A 20,458-nucleotide genomic window follows, 5' to 3' on the forward strand; every position below is an offset into this window, starting at 1 on the left:
TGACATAGTATGTGGAATAAGTCAGTAAAAATGGCCAAGGTACCAGAGTGATTAGAATGACTGCAAACGTACACAGTCCTGCACACCTACAAGCATACATTGGGAAGTTGCCAACAATAGGGGCGATGAAGAGCAAACGTCAAGTAAAGTTTTGCAATTTATGCTGCCAGTGATATGCAGTCAGGCGTAACGTGGGCTAGCGAGCTTAAATAACTATCTATTTGAACAGGGTATACCGTAATCCCTATAGATTATTCAACGAGGCCCCTGGGAATCATAAAGCCATTTTCTAACATACAAACTAGTTAACTGCAGTCACTCTGGATCCAGAGAAGTCTGTGTGTGTGTGTGTGTGTGCGCACATGTGTTTCTTTGCCAATAACTACATCAGCTCTGTGCTATAGCATCATATCAGATGATGGTAGGCTACTGGTTTCTTGTACGACTCTGTTCACTTTCATTGCAGTTCCACAGATAGAAACAAGTCCGGCCTCCCTGGGACATCTCTCTGTCTGAAATATAATCCTGCTGACATCTCGCTGGCAGTACTGCAGAGCAGAGCCCAGACAGAGTGGGTGTGTTCCTCCACCAGCCCAGGGAGGTGCTATCAGCCGGTCAGACACTGTTGCTGTGTAGGAGAGAGACACAGAGAGAGGAGAGAGACGACGGGAGGAGAGAGCGAGTGATTGAGAAGAAAAGAGGAGAGCAGAGACGACGGCAGGAGAGAGACTGGTGGAGAAGAGGAGAAAGGGAACAGAGCTAACGAGACTGGAGGAGAGGTGCTAGAAGATGGAGACAAGTCTGTGTCCTCGGTGTTACCTCCCTCTCTGGCCTACCACAACCTAGCAACAGCAACTCTCACTCCCTGCCTGTGGCTCTTCTATAGAAATGAAGACCGAGGCTTTCTGACTCACAATACCAACCACCAGTACTGTTTTCACACGTTAATGACAGTGTAGAATTGGTGGTACTTGAACTAGAACTTGCCCATCTATAATGCATTGAAGTACATGTCGCCATGCTTGACCATTGATATAAGTCATGTTCCATTATAAATACATGGCATGGCACGTCAAACAGATCAAATATGTAAGAGTCCAAGACCTTATTTCTTCAAGGTCAAACACTCCCAACAGCCACCTCTCTATCAGCCACCATACACCACAAAAATGCTGTCAATTAAACCTGCCAAATACCTTTCATGTATTCCTATCATTAATAGTTTGCATATAATATATTAAAGCAGAGGTGCTTAGCATTCTGTAAACACCTGCTCCCCCCCCAAATCATATTTCTCTGCAGGTCCTTCGTCAGCAGTTCTGTGGAGAGAAGGCTATTCAATGGAGACCTGAGAAAATGGCATTTGTATTCTGCTAATCTCTCTCTACTGGAGGAGGCTAATGAAGGTTAACAGGACTTCTACACACACTGTGCTGGGCGGCAGCTCCACACTCCTTCTGCAGAGTTTCTCTCTCTGAGGCCCAGCCCACACCCCCTTACACACGCATGCATAAACGTATGCACGCACACTGCACGACAGGGGGAGAATTTCTTTTTTTTCTTCTTTTATTTAACTAAATATTGTGATTGCGATTTTGACTTGCGATATAGATCAAAACACTTGGGTGAAGTGTTGGAATTTTAGAAATAGAATGATATACAGTGCCTTCATATCTCTTGATTTATTCCACATTTTGCTGTTCCAGCCTGAATTTAAAATGGATTAAAATAGATATTTTTCTCACCCATCTACACACAATACTCCATAATGACAAAGATGAAAACATGTTTAGACATTTTTGCACATTTATTGAAAATAAAATACAGAAATATACCATTTGCATAAGCATTCTCACCACATGTCAGAATCTCTTGGCAGCGATTACAGCTGTGAGTCTTTGTGGGTAAGTCTAAGAGCTTTGCACATTATTCTTATTGCAAACAGGATGCATGCTTTGCAATATTTTTTATTTTGTACAGGCTTCCTTCTCACTCTGTCATTTAGGTTAGTATTGTGGAGGAACTACAATGTTGTTGATCCATCCTCAGTTGTTTTCTCCCATCACAGCCAGTAAATTATATTTTAAAGTCACCATTGGCCTCACGGTGAAATCCCTGAGCGGTTTCCTTCCTCTCCGTCAACTAAGTTAGGAAGGACGCCTGTATCTTTGTAGTGACTGGGTGATACCCCATCCAAAGTGTAATTAATAACTTCACCATGCCAAAAGGATATTCAATGACTGCTTTTTTCCCTTCTACCAATAGGTGCCCTTTGCGAGGAATTGGAAAACCTCCCTGGTTTTTGTGGTTGAATCTTGAAATTCACTGAAAATCCACTATGTGTGGGGTACAGAGATGAGGTAGTCACTCAAAAATAATGTTAAACATTTTTATTGCACACAGAGGGCTGTATGTCATCGGTCAGAGAAAGTCCATGCAACTTAAGCACTTATTTAGGCTTGCCACAACAAAGGGGTTGAATACTTACGGACTGAAGACATTTCAGCTTTACATTTTTTATTTTGTAAAAATTTCGAAATAGATAATTCCACTTTGACATAATGGGGTGTTGTGTGTAGGCCAGTGACAAAATACCTCAATTTAAACTATTTAAAATTCAGTCTAACACAACAAGATTTGGAAAAAGTCAAGGGGTGTGAATACTTTCTGAAGGCACTGCAAAAGGAGTCTCCGGGGGGTAGTGTCTTTCCTTGGAGTCTTTAGTGAATAGAATGCATTTACTCTGGAGTAAGAGGCTGAACTGAGAGGCCTCATTATCTGAGCTCTCTGCTCAGCAGGCTCCTGTCCTCTGTGGAGTCACTAGCCCCGAAAACTCCTCCATCTCCCCCTCTTTCTCGCTCTCCCAGGCTGTAACACAACAAAACGAGGAAAAAGTCAAGGGGTGTGAATACTTGCTGAAGGCACTAGGAAGCAAAATGGAAAGCCGCATCGTTCTTGTTTGGAACAATGTGTTCACTGCACGACCTAACAGAACAGCATGCAAACGTAAAATAAAGCTAACAGCGGGGAGGAGGAACTGCGCTGCTTGAGTGACGGAGCGAGGCTTTGTGTGCGTGAGAAAGCCTTAAGAGGAGAGCGGGAGAGACGACAAAATAGAGTAAACTATAAAAACGGATGTTACGCGCGGCTGAGTGGCGTTTTAAAATATAGCAATAGGCATATCTCGTGCGATGTGGATATTGCACATCACTATTGCGATTTCTATGCGAATTAGATGAATTGTGTATCCCTAATGCACACGCACACACACATCTGAGGTAGGGGGCGCAGGGGGTACGTCCCCATCTACCCCCTCAGAGCAAAACATATTCATAATTTAAGCCATGTCAGAATGGTGTTAATAACGTGATGTTCCTTCACACACACAATTTTAATTGCGTTTTTGTAGGGCAAAGGGAGCACTGTGGATCAAAGGGCTCCCTAATGTAGGCCTTATACAAAATCAGTAACACCCTCACACCACGTCCCATGATAATTCCCCTCCGTATCCAGCTGCTCTCTGTGTGTGTGTGTGTGTGTGTGTGTGTGTGTGTGTGTGTGAGAGAGAGAAGGAAGGACCTATCAATTAATTCAGTATACTGTTACTATACGCATAATCTAAAATAAGTGCGTACACTGGATCTACTCCGATTAAATATGTACTCTGTTTGTCTCTCTCGCATCGATTCCATTTAACCTAATTGTACTTAAACCAATCATTTTGAACAGTGTAAATATATCGCTCTCTTAAACATTGTGAATAAATACTATGTCTACACCCATCTATAATTCATTCTGCCTGTATAATATGTCTGTACCTAGATCGTATATTAGTTTTGCGTAGTGTGCTAAAGCATTTACAGATGTAGGATCTTATTTGATCACCATGTTGTTGTAGGAATTTTCCTGCATAGCAGGAAATGCTAACTTCTAGTATATTCAAGGTTTAAAAAGGCTTCTAAAGTTTGTAATTTCCACTTTAAAATTGCAGACTTGATTTGCCCTAACTAAAAATGTATCAATCCCTACAAAAATGTCAATTATAATCCAATAATTCCCATTTCCTGTTGCTGCATGATTATTTTCCTGCTGTGGGAAACTGGTCAAATTAAGATCCTACATCTGTATCAAGCATTAGTTTGAGTTCTCGAAGGTGGTCACTGTGCATATAGCGTTATAAGGCTCGTTATACAAGGAGGCTACATACTAGTTTCTAAAATCTAGGTCTATGTAGTCATCCGCACTGGTGGCAGTGGAGTCAGCGCTTTAGTCTCGCTTTCTCGTTCCTAAATTAAACATGGGAAACACTTAAAGATTCCATGTGATTTATGGACCCATTTCATTTTCGTTTCCAGACTTCATAAAATAGTCGGACATACTGCATTTTTTCATTGTTATGACAGGTTTTGTCAGGCGCGGGAAGGGAGATCTGAGAAGGTTGAGAGCTGTGTGTGTGTGTGTGTGTGTGTGTGTGTGTGTGTGTGTGTGTGTGTGTGTGTGTGTGTGTGTGTGTGTGTGTGTGTGTGAGAGATTGATCTCTCCCCTGGACTTGGTGATCCCCTTAACCCCAATAAGCACAAATAAGATTTAGACGTGGATATCCACCCCCCTGGGGTCACCAATTGTAGTAGTAGTAGTATACCATAGCAGTATTCTACATATACAGTACAGTATCTAGCAGTAGTGTACAACCGAACCTAAAAGACCAATCTGCAATTTGACAGAAAATGACAGTAGCCCATGGTAAATTTGTTAAATCCAGAGCAATGTCACGAGATCAAGGTCATTTATGGTTCAGAGTAAGATTTGTTTTCAAAGCGTTGGGTTGACTTCAAATGCAACAGTATTTTTTTTTTTTTTACACGTTTAAAAGGGCTCATGAAACGGGGTGAAGGTGAGAATGGACAGACAAATTCTTTGAAAATGGGTAAATACAACATACATAATTAAACAGGTTTGGTACAATCCTGCATTCACTGATTCCATGTAGGGCTATATGGATAAGCCGACGCACACCTTGCCGCAATACCCTTTGCAAAAGGTATAACATCACAAAATATACCTTTTTTGGGACCAAGACCTATTCTATAATGTCAAAAATGTTAGAGTTAGAAAGTTGGCTGTCGGAAGTTTTGTAATGTAAGTTTACTTTTAATCCGTCTATCTGCATTTGTCAAGACATGCCATGAGGGTGCAATGAGATACCCAATGGGTTGGAACATTATTTTCTCAATCATTTTGAAAATGTTTACTTAAACTGGAAATCATATGATCCTCCATCGTTAAGTGGATTAATCAAATTAATTATTATTGAAAATATTGAAAAAAAAACATGGGCTACAGATATAAATAGCACAATTTGAAGCCATAATGGCATAAAGTATGACAAACCCTTGAAATATCCATAGGATGACATTTTTTTACTAAAAATCTTATGAGAACAAACAAGATGGGTATCGATATTGTCGGGAACATGTAGGTTTGAGAAAGTTTGATGTCATTAATGTTTGTTGAAATGTATGAATGTCTGAGCTAGTGTTTATCTTTGTCTTTTTTCTTTATGTTAAAGGTTGGGCATCAAGTCCCAGCCAACGTCATGTCTAGTTTAGTGGATCCATGTCTGAAATGTTAAGTTGTTTATTGTCTTTTGTCTAGGTCTATTGTACATATATATATATATTTTTTTAAACAATCGTACAATTTAAAAAAAAATAGACCTTTCAAAAAAAGCTAGTGCAGAAACCTCTCAAATTGATACATCCCTTGACCAGTCCCCCTGCACCTCCCACATTCTGACAGACAGAATTTCACTGTCTTCAGTAAAAAAACAAAGGGGAAGATGCTGTCCCTCAGACAGAGCTGTACAGTAGTTGACTGCCTGGCCATAGTCTCCTGACTGTGCCTTGGTAGGGTAGTGGCTGAGCACAGAGTCGGGCTGACAGACAGGTTGCCTTGTCTCCTGCTCTAAGCGTGTCTCTTCTAATATGGACAGCTCTACGTTAGGTCTCGAAGTTCACCGAAGTGCTCGTCTTAAGGTGCCGTGATGGGGGAAATGGTCTTCCAAACAGCACAGCCTGAAAGGATAAGAAGTGACTAGTGCTTCAGTCAACCCCTTGCTTTTCTTGCAGTATCCACAGATGTATTTTCTATTTATTCTATTCTACCTAATATCAAGGTAGCAGCCCCCAAGCAATCTCCATTTCTATTCTCGCACAATAAGTAATGAGCCTAACTGAACAACATGGTCCGGCCAAACCTCCCCCTGCTATCTGAGGAAGAGAGGACTCTGGAGAAAGAAACTCCCATTGTTATTTTCCCCGGCTGGCCGGGCCTCCTCTTTTCAATAAGACCGTATTAATTCCATTTTTTTTGTAATTTTATATAAAACCCTTGCCTCTTGACGGCCGGTGCATCAACAGAAATGGCAAGGGATCCGCGCTCAATATCTCTGTCAGATATATTGTAATTGTGTGGGGCAGGGTGGCAGAGGCTGGTTGGTTGGGATATTGCTCGGGTATTTCCCCCGAGTCTCTGCCGCTTAAGCAGTCCGTCTCCCGCCCTCATCCTCTTCTCTCGTTCTCTGCCTCCTCTCTTTGTCTCCCTCTCCACCTCTGTGTCTATTTCTCCATCTTTACCGCCCCCCCTCCTTTCTCCTCCACTGCTCCCCCTCGTCTATCTGCCCGCCACCAGGAAAACAATAGTCATGCATTTCACTCTCAATGTCTGTGCATTAAGCTCAACATATGATCTAGAATAGCACAACATATAAAGGTGAATCTCTGCAATTCTGGGATAGCAAAAATGTGGTGCACGTACACATCAGACAAAATGGATACACAACTATAAAACGGCACTAAGCATGCCCAGAGAGAGGTTGGAGAGAGTGCTGGTACTGTTACAGCCGTAAATATTTTCCTCCTCACTCTCTCCATTCCTCTTCCTCTCGCTCTGTTAATTTACACTTGGCTGGAGAGAGAGAGAGAGAGAGAGAGGGCGAACAGCAGTACTCTAATTCCCTCTTCTGCAGACACCAGAGTTTCTCTTGGACCGACTGGGCTTCAGAAGGCGCAGGCATATTTTAGGCAATGGGATTACGAGTAAAAAAAAGTTCAAAAGTACAGGAGTAGCCGAGAGAGAGAGAGAGACAGAGAGAGAGATGGAGGGAGGGGGGAAAAAAACTCGCTGTGGAATGCGGAAGCAGGAGAAGAAGAAAAAAAACGGACATCTCATGTTCTTTTCAAGAAGATGAAAAATGTTCTTGGGAGATGAGGAGGGAGTTGAAGTACTTTCTTTCATGGCTCCGCTGCAAATCTGGAGGTGATGAATAAGTGAGGGTGCATACGTCCACTGCTACTCCCAGTAAAAGTATGCAGCTGGTGTGGAGGAGCTGAAGGAATCCCCCTTCTCTTCAGATCCAGAACATTTCAAAAAGGTCATTTGCCGACCTGCAAGTTAATACATCTCTGTCGAGGCCAGAACGTAATGCAGCTTAAATCAGACATAAAATGTAGTCTATTACATAGATAACATATGGAGCTGGCTACTACCACTGTGTGCTCAGAGAGATAAGCTACTCAGTATAGACTTGCTGTCTCTAATGGAGACAGTTAAAGAATGTGTTCTCTAATAAAACAGTTCATAATGAACTTAGAAGTAAATATCTGACGTTTCCATGATAGTCTATTAACACCGTTGTGATTGTGAAAGAGGCCAATTTACTCTCTCTACTGCAGGTCTTAGATCAGGGTTCTATTCATTATTAGGGCATACCGTAGCAAAACGTTTTGCAACGGAAAGCTAGCATTTCCTATTGGACAAGTTCAGGTAGTCCCTAACTGTTTCAGTCCGTTTGGTGCTTAATGACACCGATTTATAAAGTTTGAATTACAATACACTGACTGTACCTGGTACCTTAAAATAACCTTTTAATGATCAAATAACTTAGTCCCCTACCTTCTCCCTGACTCGCATTCATTAACTACAGAAACATAGATCTATTGCAACAGGGAAACATAATCCCCTAGGACATAGTCCCTTTGCGAGAGCCAGTACAGTACATAACAAAGAAGACCAACTCTCTGATCTGAGCAGAACAGTGGCAAGACTCACACCTAGGAGTTAGATACCTTTGATACGAATCTAGCTATAGTAGCCGTGACTGAAGTTGGCTCTCTGAGCTTGGTAACAGTCTAGTTAGCTAACCTCAGCGCTATCTGTGGGCCTCAACACAGAAGTGAGATCTAGAGGAACGGTGCGATGTCCATATAAAATGGGACAGACTGGCCTGGCACTATTACCGACCTTATAAACAGATTGACAGAGTAGGGCGATATAAGAATGGTGGAGGAAAACTGAACGGGGTACAACTTGTTAACAGACAAACATGACTTGGGAAAAGAAACCGCAGGTTTCTGAGAATAGTTACAGTTGACTAATGGCTACCTAATGGCAAATAATAAGGCCCAGGACTGAAGCGCACCGATGAGAAACATGAGCCCTCCTTACATTTCCCCGATTAAGATTTAATATGTGCGCAATGAGAAATAATATCTCCCCCATAAATATCAGTGGGTAAGTTTGTGTCATATAGGCCCCGAGTGTGCGCTGTAACCGGCGGGCGTGCCAAAGAAAACAGCTGGCACGATGGCCAACCTGACTCATTCCACCCCATTATGGGTTTCTCCGCGCCAGTTTTATAGTAGGGACACTAAAAAGTGTGTCATGTAATCATTCCTCATTTTCTACGAGCCAAACGCTACGGAGCCAATAGGATGGATGGATTGGGGTAGAGGACGAGAAGGGAGGAATAGGGAAAGAGAGATGAAGAAGGGCTCATTGCCAGGAGCGGAACAAATGACAATAAATTGAACTATTATAAAGAACAGAGGGCTAAAGAGGAATTCTAATTAAAGTGTAGCAACATACTGTAGTTTCCCCCCCCCCTCTCTGCATAGGGCTCCCGTGTGGCGCAGCGGTCTAAGGCACTGCATCTCAGTGCTTGAGGCATCACTACAGAATACTTTCCGAATGCCCTGTATAAACTGAAAAGCACAGGACCCAAAATTGAACCTTGTGGAACGCCACGTGGCATGTATTGTCTCTGCATTATGTTCACCAAGGGTGACAAACTTTCGACCGGTTAAATAGGTCCTAAACCAAATACAGCACTTAAATCCAAGATTTCAAGGACAAAAAACTAGATTACTTTGTTCAGAAAGGGTTTCACCATAGTAGTTTTCAGTGCAGTGGGGAAAATGCCTGTAAGCAGGGAGTGATTAACAGTAGCTTGCACTTCGTCAGATATGTAATTAAAAAAACTGTTTTGAAGGTGGTGGGGATAGGATCGAGAAGGCCTGTTGAAGGCTTAAGTTGTGATATCACTTTCCTGAGCATGTCTGTGTCAACCAGGGAAAATAAATCCATAGGGCCTTTGCGTGGTAGGCTGGGTTACAAATCAAACGTCTCATCAGGTCTTGACTGACACCCAGCCTATTGTTGGTTATTTTTTGTGGAAGTTCACATATGTTTGCGGGGGTAGGATTTATCAGGCCGAGAAGAGCGCTCTCAAATTATTCTGATTAATAGTGATCAAGTTAGAAAAATGGGCCCATCTGGCATTTCTAATTGCCTTGTGACAAGTTGCTCTCAGAATATCATAATGGACCTGCAACTTTGACTTTCTCCACTTCTGCTCTGCCTTTCTGCAATTGCGCTTTAATTGATTATGTATGATTTAGATGGAGACACATTAAAAAGAGGGACTTGGGCCCCGACAGTGAATTTCAGTAACTAGGTTCCCATCCCATTGGCGACAGATTATCATGTGAATATTCCCAAATCTGCATAAAGAAAATACAGATTTTCCTTCCAGTGGTGTGTTTCCACCAAATGGACTTGTGGAGTAAAATCAGTGCGTGATGATTTTAGTGCACACAAAATGCAACGTTTTTGCTTTAGTGTTCATGTACTGAATAAAAATCTAAAGTTCAATGTGTTCCCATCGCATTTTTCAATTCTACAGATAGTTTTGTCACAAAAACAGTCGTTTTAAATAGCAAATGTCCATACTCTGGTCTTGGCATCTGCACTCTAGCCAACAACTCGCAGATACAGTGCGGGAAGGCTTTATGGGCAGACTACACTTTACATTTGAGTCATTTAGCAGATGCTCTTATTCAGAGTGACTTACAGTAAGTAGTGAGTGCATACATTTTCATACCAGCCCCCCGTGGGAATTGAACCCACAACCCTGGCGTTGCAAGCCTCATGCTCTACCAACTGAGCCACACGGGACCGAGTCTACCTGAGATTATTATGGGTAAGAGCGAGAATATTAGTATTTGTCAAACAGCAGTCAAGCATCATGTCACCGGAATAAGACCCTCAATATTTATTGGAAAGGAGAATCATGCTCATAACATGCACTTTCAACACCCTGTGAAGTTCATCATCTGTAGCCTAATAAACCGAATGGTTTCCCGAGTCGTAGCGGGAGGACCACACACACCATATAAATCGGGTGACTCCAAGTTTGTATTTGATCTGCACATGTTCCAGCACCAGTAGAGCATTCCTCTCTCTAATGCTTATGCAGTTCGGGAAAAAAAACTGAACGTATGAATCTTTTTGTATGTAAAAACTATCTGTATATGCCCGAACTCTGAATCAAATAGGCTTCCCAAAATTGACATGGTCGCTGTGTTAGAACGTTTATTTTGATTGGCAATTCTGTGCATTTATCAAAAATCCTATCAGGTAGCCTGATTTTAGATGTGTAATGTAGGCTAAACCAGATTAGGTAAATTGTTCTTCTTGCAAAGCAATAATCGTGTTCCTATTGGTCAAAACATTTTGGACACGGCATGTAGTGGTGCTTAAAAATCGGATCTAGAACCTGTCACACTGAACAAGCCAAGATGTTTACGGCCTAAGAATATGCCCACGATGTTAACATGTTGTCTGGGATCGGCAAAATCGGGGCATAAAACAGTTAAAATCATACAGTCTGTGCGGGCTTTAAGAGTGACCCCATTAAATGTGATTAAGAGAGAGGAATACTGCTCATTCATCGGACAACGTGGATTTCAAAATGGCTGCCCTCCCATGGCAACAAATCACATCCACCATGACAGGCCCTGCAGGTCATAAAACAGAAGAAATTGTTGAACATGCTTACAGCTAGATTATATGACTGGAAATGTCCAACCCATCAGAACAGGGCTCCGGGCTCCGGGCAGCCGAGCGGAAATGGAGGAAAACTCGCCTCCCTGCGGACCTGGCATCCTTTCACTCCCTCCTCTCTACATTTTCCTCTTCTGTCTCTGCTGCTAAAGCCACTTTCTACCACTCTAAATTCCAAGCATCTGCCTCTAACCCTAGGAAGCTCTTTGCCACCTTCTCCTCCCTCCTGAATCCTCCTCCCCCCCCCCCCCCCCCTCCTCCCTCTCTGCAGACGACTTCGTCAACCATTTCGAAAAGAAGGTCGACGACATCCGATCCTCGTTTGCTAAGTCAAACGACACCGCTGGTTCTGCTCACACTGCCCTACCCTGTGCTCTGACCTCTTTCTCCCCTCTCTCTCCAGATGAAATCTCGCGTCTTGTGACGGCCGGCCGCCCAACAACCTGCCCGCTTGACCCTATCCCCTCCTCTCTTCTCCAGACCATTTCCGGAGACCTTCTCCCTTACCTCACCTCGCTCATCAACTCATCCTTGACCGCTGGCTACGTCCCTTCCGTCTTCAAGAGAGCGAGAGTTGCACCCCTTCTGAAAAAACCTACACTCGATCCCTCCGATGTCAACAACTACAGACCAGTATCCCTTCTTTCTTTTCTCTCCAAAACTCTTGAACGTGCCGTCCTTGGCCAGCTCTCCTGCTATCTCTCTCAGAATGACCTTCTTGATCCAAATCAGTCAGGTTTCAAGACTAGTCACTCAACTGAGACTGCTCTTCTCTGTATCACGGAGGCGCTCCGCACTGCTAAAGCTAACTCTCTCTCCTCTGCTCTCATCCTTCTAGACCTATCGGCTGCCTTCGATACTGTGAACCATCAGATCCTCCTCTCCACCCTCTCCGAGTTGGGCATCTCCGGCGCGGCCCACGCTTGGATTGCGTCCTACCTGACAGGTCGCTCCTACCAGGTGGCGTGGCGAGAATCTGTCTCCTCACCACGCGCTCTCACCACTGGTGTCCCCCAGGGCTCTGTTCTAGGCCCTCTCCTATTCTCGCTATACACCAAGTCACTTGGCTCTGTCATAACCTCACATGGTCTCTCCTATCATTGCTATGCAGATGACACACAATTAATCTTCTCCTTTCCCCCTTCTGATGACCAGGTGGCGAATCGCATCTCTGCATGTCTGGCAGACATATCAGTGTGGATGACGGATCACCACCTCAAGCTGAACCTCGGCAAGACGGAGCTGCTCTTCCTCCCGGGGAAGGACTGCCCGTTCCATGATCTCGCCATCACGGTTGACAACTCCATTGTGTCCTCCTCCCAGAGCGCTAAGAACCTTGGCGTGATCCTGGACAACACCCCCCCGTTCTCAACTAACATCACGGCGTTGGCCCGTTCCTGTAGGTTCATGCTCTACAACATCCGCAGAGTACGACCCTGCCTCACACAGGAAGCGGCGCAGGTCCTAATCCAGGCACTTGTCATCTCCCGTCTGGATTACTGCAACTCGCTGTTGGCTGGGCTCCCTGCCTGTGCCATTAAACCCCTACAACTCATCCAGAACGCCGCAGCCCGTCTGGTGTTCAACCTTCCCAAGTTCTCTCACGTCACCCCGCTCCTCCGCTCTCTCCACTGGCTTCCAGTTGAAGCTCGCATCCGCTACAAGACCATGGTGCTTGCCTACGGAGCTGTGAGGGGAACGGCACCTCAGTACCTTCAGGCTCTGATCAGGCCCTACACCCAAACAAGGGCACTGCGTTCATCCACCTCTGGCCTGCTCGCCTCCCTACCACTGAGGAAGTACAGTTCCCGCTCAGCCCAGTCAAAACTGTTCGCTGCTCTGGCACCCCAATGGTGGAACAAACTCCCTCACGACGCCAGGACAGCGGAGTCAATCACCACCTTCCGGAGACACCTGAAACCCCACCTCTTCAAGGAATACCTAGGATAGGATAAAGCAATCCTTCTGCCCCCCCCCCCCCTTAAAAGATTTAGATGCACTATTGTAAAGTGGCTGTTCCACTGGATGTCATAAGGTGAATGCACCAATTTGTAAGTCGCTCTGGATAAGAGCGTCTGCTAAATGACTTAAATGTAAATGTAATGTCAAAACTATAAATCTACAGCATGTTAACATCTGTATACTGGTACCACTACAGCCAGGTGCTAGCTTAGGCTAGGCTAACCCCTCTCATCTAACTCTGCAGCCCATCTTCAACCATCCCCCCAATAAGACACTCGAAGACAAACATTTCTTCTAGTAAATTCCCTTGCGTATTGAGAGAATATCTCAGTGGGGACACATCTCTTCTTTACGGCGGCGCTGCTTGGCAGAGGCACACTGAGGCAGCCCAGGTCTGTATCATCAGCAATCTCTCTCTCTCTCTCTCTCCCAAGATGAGGAGTTCAGTTTGGAAGATAATCAAAGGGTGTAATTAAAATCAGGAGTGTCCCTCAAACATGGCGCCTGGCACGAGCAGGGCCAAAGGGCCGAGAGAAAGAGGGCCGACAGAAAGAAGGCCGACAGAGCGAGAGAGAGAGAGAGCGAGAGAGAGAGAGAGAGAGAGAGAGAGAGAGAGAGAGAGAGAGAGAGAGAGAGAGAGAGAGAGAGAGAGAGAGAGAGAGAGAGAGAGAGAGAGAGAGAGAGAGAGAGAGAGAGAGAGAGAGAGAGAGAGAGAGAGAGAGAGAGAGAGCGCAGACTGGCATTCTTAGCTCGCATATCAAAGGGGCCAGAGTGAGATCAATCAACCGGAATGGCTAAAAGACCTTTCAATGAACCTCCTTTAAACTCAGTACAATGCTACAAACAGAGCGTCACAAAGTGGGGCCCTGGGGTTTAATAACTCCCTCTTTGAAGACCGTACATCTTTAATAGAGGGCAAGTTAAGCCTGCGGTGGCGCCAACAATGTGCACGGTGGTGCGCTTGTGCTGATCTGGATGCTCGATGATGCACAGACGACGACGACACCTGACACACACAAACTGAAATACGAAGTAGCATTACAGGGGTACACACACACACACACACACACACACACACACACACACACAAACAAACAAGATAGACGCAGAGAGGAAAAATGGATGAAGAACTTACAAATAAAAGCCTCATTTATATTTCACCCTCCTGGCAAACCTTGCCTGTATATATTTATAAAGTCATTAAAATGAAAGTTAGAAGCTCTCTGAAGCTCCAAGCCTTGTGAATTCATTTAGTCTCAGTTATAAAGATAAAAGGCCCTTCTCTGCACTTTTCATTCAGTAAACCATCAGGCCAAATCTTATCAAACGGCAATACATGTTAGGGCAGCCATTCTCAACTGGTGGGTCTCAACCCACATTTTTAAATATAGTTTTCCATATTGTACTTTGGCGATACTTGTTTGCAATGCGAATATTGGGTTGCGACGGAGACAACCTGGTCCAATCTGGGTCCAGAGGCAAAACCAGTTGAGAACCACAGTAGGCTGGTATGTTGGTAGGCTGTTGAAACTAAGTTGGGATCAACACATTTCTGACTGATACCCAGTACCTGGATATCTCTCTGAGGTAGCTGTAAAACTAAAAGAGCTTTGTCCATCACAAGATACAAGTATCTTCCAAATTAAATGAAACACTTGAGTAAATGAGGAATAGAAAAGTATATTGAAAGCAGGTGCTTCCACACAGGGTTGGTTCCTGCGTTAATTAAACAATTAACATCCCATCATACATAGGGTCATGTATACAAATGCTGGGCTGGACATTATTTTGGCTACAACGGCTATGCCCCCATAGGATGACAATGCCCCCATCCACAGGTTACGTTATGGTTTGATGAGCCTGAAAACGATATAAACTATATGCCATCTCGGTCACCAGATGAGGAAATTCTGTGACAGCGGTGTCCACCACCACCACCATCAACAAAACACCAAAATGTTATTTATTGTGGAAGAATGGTATTGCATCCCTCCAATGATTTATATTTATACACACACACACACTAGATGACTACGGGCGCTGTTTTTGATGCCACCGTGCCTCCATCTTGGCTCTCCACCACCATTGTAAAATATATTTTGGAAGCTATAGAAATGCATTTATTAATGTCTACATTTGTTGTTGCCATGTTTATTCTATTACAGACACCCTAATTCATATTTCTAAATTATAGTATGTGAGCTAAACATTTAAAAAAAATTATACTTTAAGGTTCTAACGTTACTGTCCCTACTACAACAACAAGAAAATACATGTAATTCTGTCCTCAACATTTAATAAAAATACTGCAGAATACCCTTCATTCCTATGGTAGGACTGCTTCTTCTGGGGAGTGCCAATATGGCCGACCAGTGGCTTCAAAGCCTTCTTATTGGAAATTACATACTGTAGCATCAGTAATCCAGGGTTTCAATACGCAACATGCAACAATTTCAAAGATTTTACAGTTCATAAGGAAATCAGTCAATTGAAATCAATTCATTAGGCTCTAATCTATGGATTTCATATGACTGGGAATACAGATATGCATCGGTTAGTCACTGATACCTAAAGGTCACTGATACCTAAAAAAAGGTAGGGGTGTGGACCAGACAGCCAGTCAGTATCTGGTGTGACCATCATTTGCCTCATGCAGTGCGACACATCTCCTTCACATAGCGTTGATCAGGCTGTTGATTGTGGCCTGTGGAATGTTGTCCCACTCCTCCTCAATGGCTGTGCGAAGTTGCTGGATATTGGTAGGAACTGGACCACGCTGCCGTACACGTTGATCCAGAGCACCCAAACTGCTCAATGGGTGACATGTCTGGTGTGTATGCAGGCCGTGGAAGAACTGGGACATACAGTTGAAGTCGGAAGTTTACATACACCTCAAACCAAATACATTTAAACTCAATTTGTCACAATTCCTGACATTTAATCCTAGTAAAAAGTCCCTGTCTTAGGTCAGTTAGGATCACCACTTTATTTAAAGAATGTTAAATGTCAGAATAATAGTAGAGTGAGTGATTTATTTAAGCTTTGATTTCTTTCATCACATTCTCAGAAGGTCAGAAGAGTACATACACTCAATTAGTATTTGGTAGCATTTCCTTTAAATTGTTAAACTTGGGTCAAACGTTGCAGGTAGCCTTCCACAAGCTTCCCACAATAAGTTGGGGGAATTTTGGCCCATTCCTCGAGACAGTGCTGGTGTAATTCAGTCAGGTTTGTAGGCCTCCTTGCTCGCACATGCTTTCAGTTCTGCCCACAAATTTTCTATAGGATTGAGGTCAGGGCTTTGCGATGGCCACTCCAATACCTTGACTTTGTTGTCCTTAAGCCATTTTGCCACAACTTTGGAAGTATGCTTGGAGTCAATGTCCATTTGGAAGACCCATTTGCGACCAAGCTTTAACTTGAGATGAGATGTTGCTTCAATATATCCACATAATTTTACTTCATGATGCCATCTATTTTGTGAAGTGCACCAGTCCCTCCTGCAGCATAGCACCCCCACAACATGATGCTGCCACCCCCGTGATTCACGGGCTTGCAAGCCTCCCCCTTTTCCTCCAAACATAACGATGGTAATTATGGCCAAACAGCTCTATTTTTGTTTCATCAGACGAGAGGACATTTCTCCAAAAAGTACGATCTTTGTCCCCATGTGCAGTTGCAAACTGTAGTCTGGCTTTTTTATGGCGGTTTTGGAGCAGTAGCTTCTTCCTTGCTGAGCGGCCTTTCAGGTTATGTCGATATAGGACTCGTTTTACTGTGAATATAGATACTTTGGTACCTGTTTCCTCCAGCATCTTTACATGGTCCTTTGCTGTTGTTCTGGGATTGATTTGCACTTTTCACACCAAAGTACGTTCATCTCTAGGAGACAGAGTGTGCCTCCTTCCTCAGCAGTATGATGGCTGCACGGTCCCATGGTGTACATACTTGCGTACTATTGTTTGTACAGATGAATTTGGTACCTTCAGGCGTTTGGAAATTGCTCCCAAGGATGAACCAGACTTGTGGAGGTTTACAAAAATCAGTCTTGGCTGATTTCTTTTGATTTTCCAATGATGTCAAGGAAAGAGTCACTGAGTTTGATGGTAGGCCTTGAAAACATCCACAGGTACACCTCCAATTGACTCAAATTATGTCAATTAGATTATCAGAAGCTTCTAAAGCCATGACATCATTTTCTGGAAGTTTCCAAGCTGTTTAAAGGCACAGTCAACTTAGTGTATTTAGACTTCTGACCCACTGGAATTGTGATACAGTGAAATAATTTGTCTGTAAACAATTATTGGAAAAATGACTTGCGTCATGCACAAAGTAGATGTCCTAACCGACTTGCCAAAACTATAGTTTGTTAACAAGAAATTTGTGGAGTGGTTGAAAAACAAGTTCTAATGACTCCAACCTAAGTGTATGTAAACTTCCGACTTCGCGACATGGGGCCGCGCATTATCATGCTGAAACATGAAGTGCTGGCGGCGAATTAATAGCACGACAATGGGCCTCAGGATCTCATCACGGTATATTCAAATTGCCATCAATAAAATGCTAATTGTGTTTGTTGTCCATAGCTTATGCCTGCCCATATCATAACGCCACCGCCACCATGGGGAACTCTGTTCACAACGTGGCATACCTCTCGCACATACAACACTATACACGCTTTCTCCCATCTGCCAGTTGAAACCGGGATTCATCCGTGAAGAGCATACTTCTCCAGCATGGCAATGGCCATCGAAAGTGAGAATTTGCTCACTGAAGTCAGTTACGACGCCGAACTGCAGTCAGGTCAAAACCCTGGTGAGGATGATGAGCACGCAGACGAGCGTCGGAGAGACTGTTTCCGACAGTTCTTGCAGAAATTATTTGGTTGTATAAATCCACAGTTTCATCAGCTGTCCGGATGGCTGGTCTCAGACGATCCCACAGGGATACATGACAATTACATTAAGATTCCAGATTCGGTATATACATTAAAGGTGTTTATGTCTAACAACTTCAAGTATGTACACTACAAAGTATGTACACCAAAAGTTTTAGAATACCTAGTCATTCAATGTTTCTTTATTTTTACTATTTTCTACATTGTGGAAATGTAGAAAATTATTCGGACCGCAGAGTGACAGAAAAGCAGCCAACAAGTGCTCAGCATATATGGGAACTCCTTCAAGACTGTTGGAAAAGCATTCCATGTCAAGCTGGTTGAGAAAATGCCAAGAGTGCTCAAAGCTGTCATCAAGGCAAAGGGTGGCTATTTGAAGAATATCCAATACATTTTGATTTGTTTAACCCTTTTTTGGTTACTACATGATTCCATAAGTGTTATTTCATACTTGATGTCTTCACTATTATTCTACAATGTAGAAAATAGTAAAAATGAAAACCCTTGAATGAGTATTTGTTCTAAAATGTTTGACCGGTAGTGTAAATGCTTATTACAAGTGTAATTTGAATTGTCCAAGTCATCATGACTAACTCAGTGACATTATTCCTAGTGGTGAATAGGTTACCTATACTGTATGTACTGTACTCAGACTGGTGCCATGACTGCCTGTGAGGACCACAATGGGTCAGATCAGTTTGGCAATGGCTGACAATAACCAGACCTTCTCTCACCCGCAGAGGGGAGGAGGGTACTGGTGTGGGGGTTTTGACACAAACACATCCAGTCGTAAATTTAAGTAGGAGGCTTTCTCCCCCTTTAGTATAAACCAAAGGAATGTCTTAGTTTCACAGACAGTGTTCCTGTCGAAACTCTAACATGATCAAACGTGAATAATGGAATAATAATTGTACAAAAATGGTCTAACAGAAATACTGTTAACTTGAAAAGTATATCCCCTTCATCCGTCAAGTTTTCATCCAATATGTTGTACATATATGAAACATCCTGAAAGTTATTTTGTTAAGATATGAATGTGATGGATTTTAGTTCTCTAATAAGATAAATGTTTTTGATAATACTTTGTACAAGTAAGTAGTCACTCCCCGGGTGAGGTCAGGGAGCTTGTCAGCATGACGGAACGCCCCTTTTGACCAAGAACGCATAAAAAGCCTTGGTAACGAAATTAACATTAGAACAGGACACATGAGGCGTTAGCTACATGTTTGAAATGGTTTAAACTTTGAACCTCAACACGAGGTGAAGAAAAAAACGACATTCCTTTAGACCAGAGAGACAAAGAGCTGCAGTTCATGCCCATAGTGGTCTGAATCCTGAATCCTTAAATAATCAACACGAGGAGGAAGAGGCGGCAAACTCCCCTCTCAGACGATCACTGATACAGCTGATTAGTTGTCCTGAGTCAAATATCTCAAACCATCCCATCTTACTATGATATCAAATCACCGTACGCTACTCTCGTCACCCCATTGGAACCATCGGCACGGCTGGCTTATCTTCAAATAAGCAGATTCAGGAGCTAATGGAAGCGTGAACTCTGAAGTTCCGTTCAGGATTACACAATGGATAAAGACAATCATACGTAAATACATTCATGATTTCTTATTCGGAACTTGCAGTGGTTTGTGTGCAAAGTATATGATTAAATGGGAGAATAGTTATAGAATGTATCAACGATAAGTGTATTTTTTGCTCTCTATGTCGTTGGGTAAAATGCCATATTGTCTCAGCCCGCTAGGGAACTTGGTCTCATGTAAACTCAGGGGGGAAAAAGGTCCTCTAACTGTCAACTGAGTTTATTTTCAGCAAACTTAACATGTGTAAAAATTTGCATGAACATAACAAGATTCAACAACTGAGACATAAACGGAACAAGTTCCACAGACGTGACTAACAGAAATGTAATAATGTGACCCTGAAAAAGGGGGGGGGGGGGTCAAAATCAAAAGTATGTCAGTATCTGGTGTGGCCACCAGCTGCATTAAGTACTGCAGTGCATATCCTCCTCGTGGACTGCACCAGATTTGCCGTGAGATGTAACCCCACTCTTCCACCAAGGCACCTGCAAGTTTTCAGACATTTCTGAGGGGAATGGCCCAAGCCCTCACCCTCCGATCCAACAGGTCCCAGACATGCTCAATCCTTTTTATTTGACCTTTATTTAACTAGGCAAGTCAGTTAAGAACAAATTCTTATTTTCAATGACAGCCTAGACACAGTGGGTTAACTGCCTGTTCAGGGGCAGAACGACAGATTTATACCATGTCAGCTTGGGGATTTGAACTTGCAACCTTTCGGTTACTAGTCCATAACCTCTAGGCTACCCTGCCGCCGCTCAATAGGATTGAGATCCGGGCTAATCGCTGGCCATGATAGAACACATGAGGGAGGATGTCT

General features: G+C 43.4%; 1 protein-coding gene across 4 annotated transcripts in view; it reads right to left on the minus strand.

The window, feature by feature from the left end:
- The window catches only part of samd12 (sterile alpha motif domain containing 12), a 115,264-nt gene that overhangs the window by 35,911 nt on the left and 58,895 nt on the right, over nt 1-20,458 (minus strand). For 3 of the 4 annotated variants that reach the window (XM_055876044.1, XM_055876040.1, XM_055876042.1), the window contains exon 5: nt 1,789-2,868. The exons of the other annotated variant lie outside the window; for it this stretch is intronic. In XM_055876044.1, the coding sequence (XP_055732019.1) occupies nt 2,792-2,868 (77 nt within the window). In that variant the 3' untranslated portion in view covers nt 1,789-2,791. Of the gene's footprint in view, nt 1-1,788; nt 2,869-20,458 lie in introns of those variants that run through there. 4 annotated transcript variants of the gene reach the window in all.

This window comes from Salvelinus fontinalis, chromosome 22, assembly GCF_029448725.1.
Source record: "Salvelinus fontinalis isolate EN_2023a chromosome 22, ASM2944872v1, whole genome shotgun sequence".
Taxonomy (NCBI): Eukaryota; Metazoa; Chordata; class Actinopteri; order Salmoniformes; family Salmonidae; genus Salvelinus; species Salvelinus fontinalis.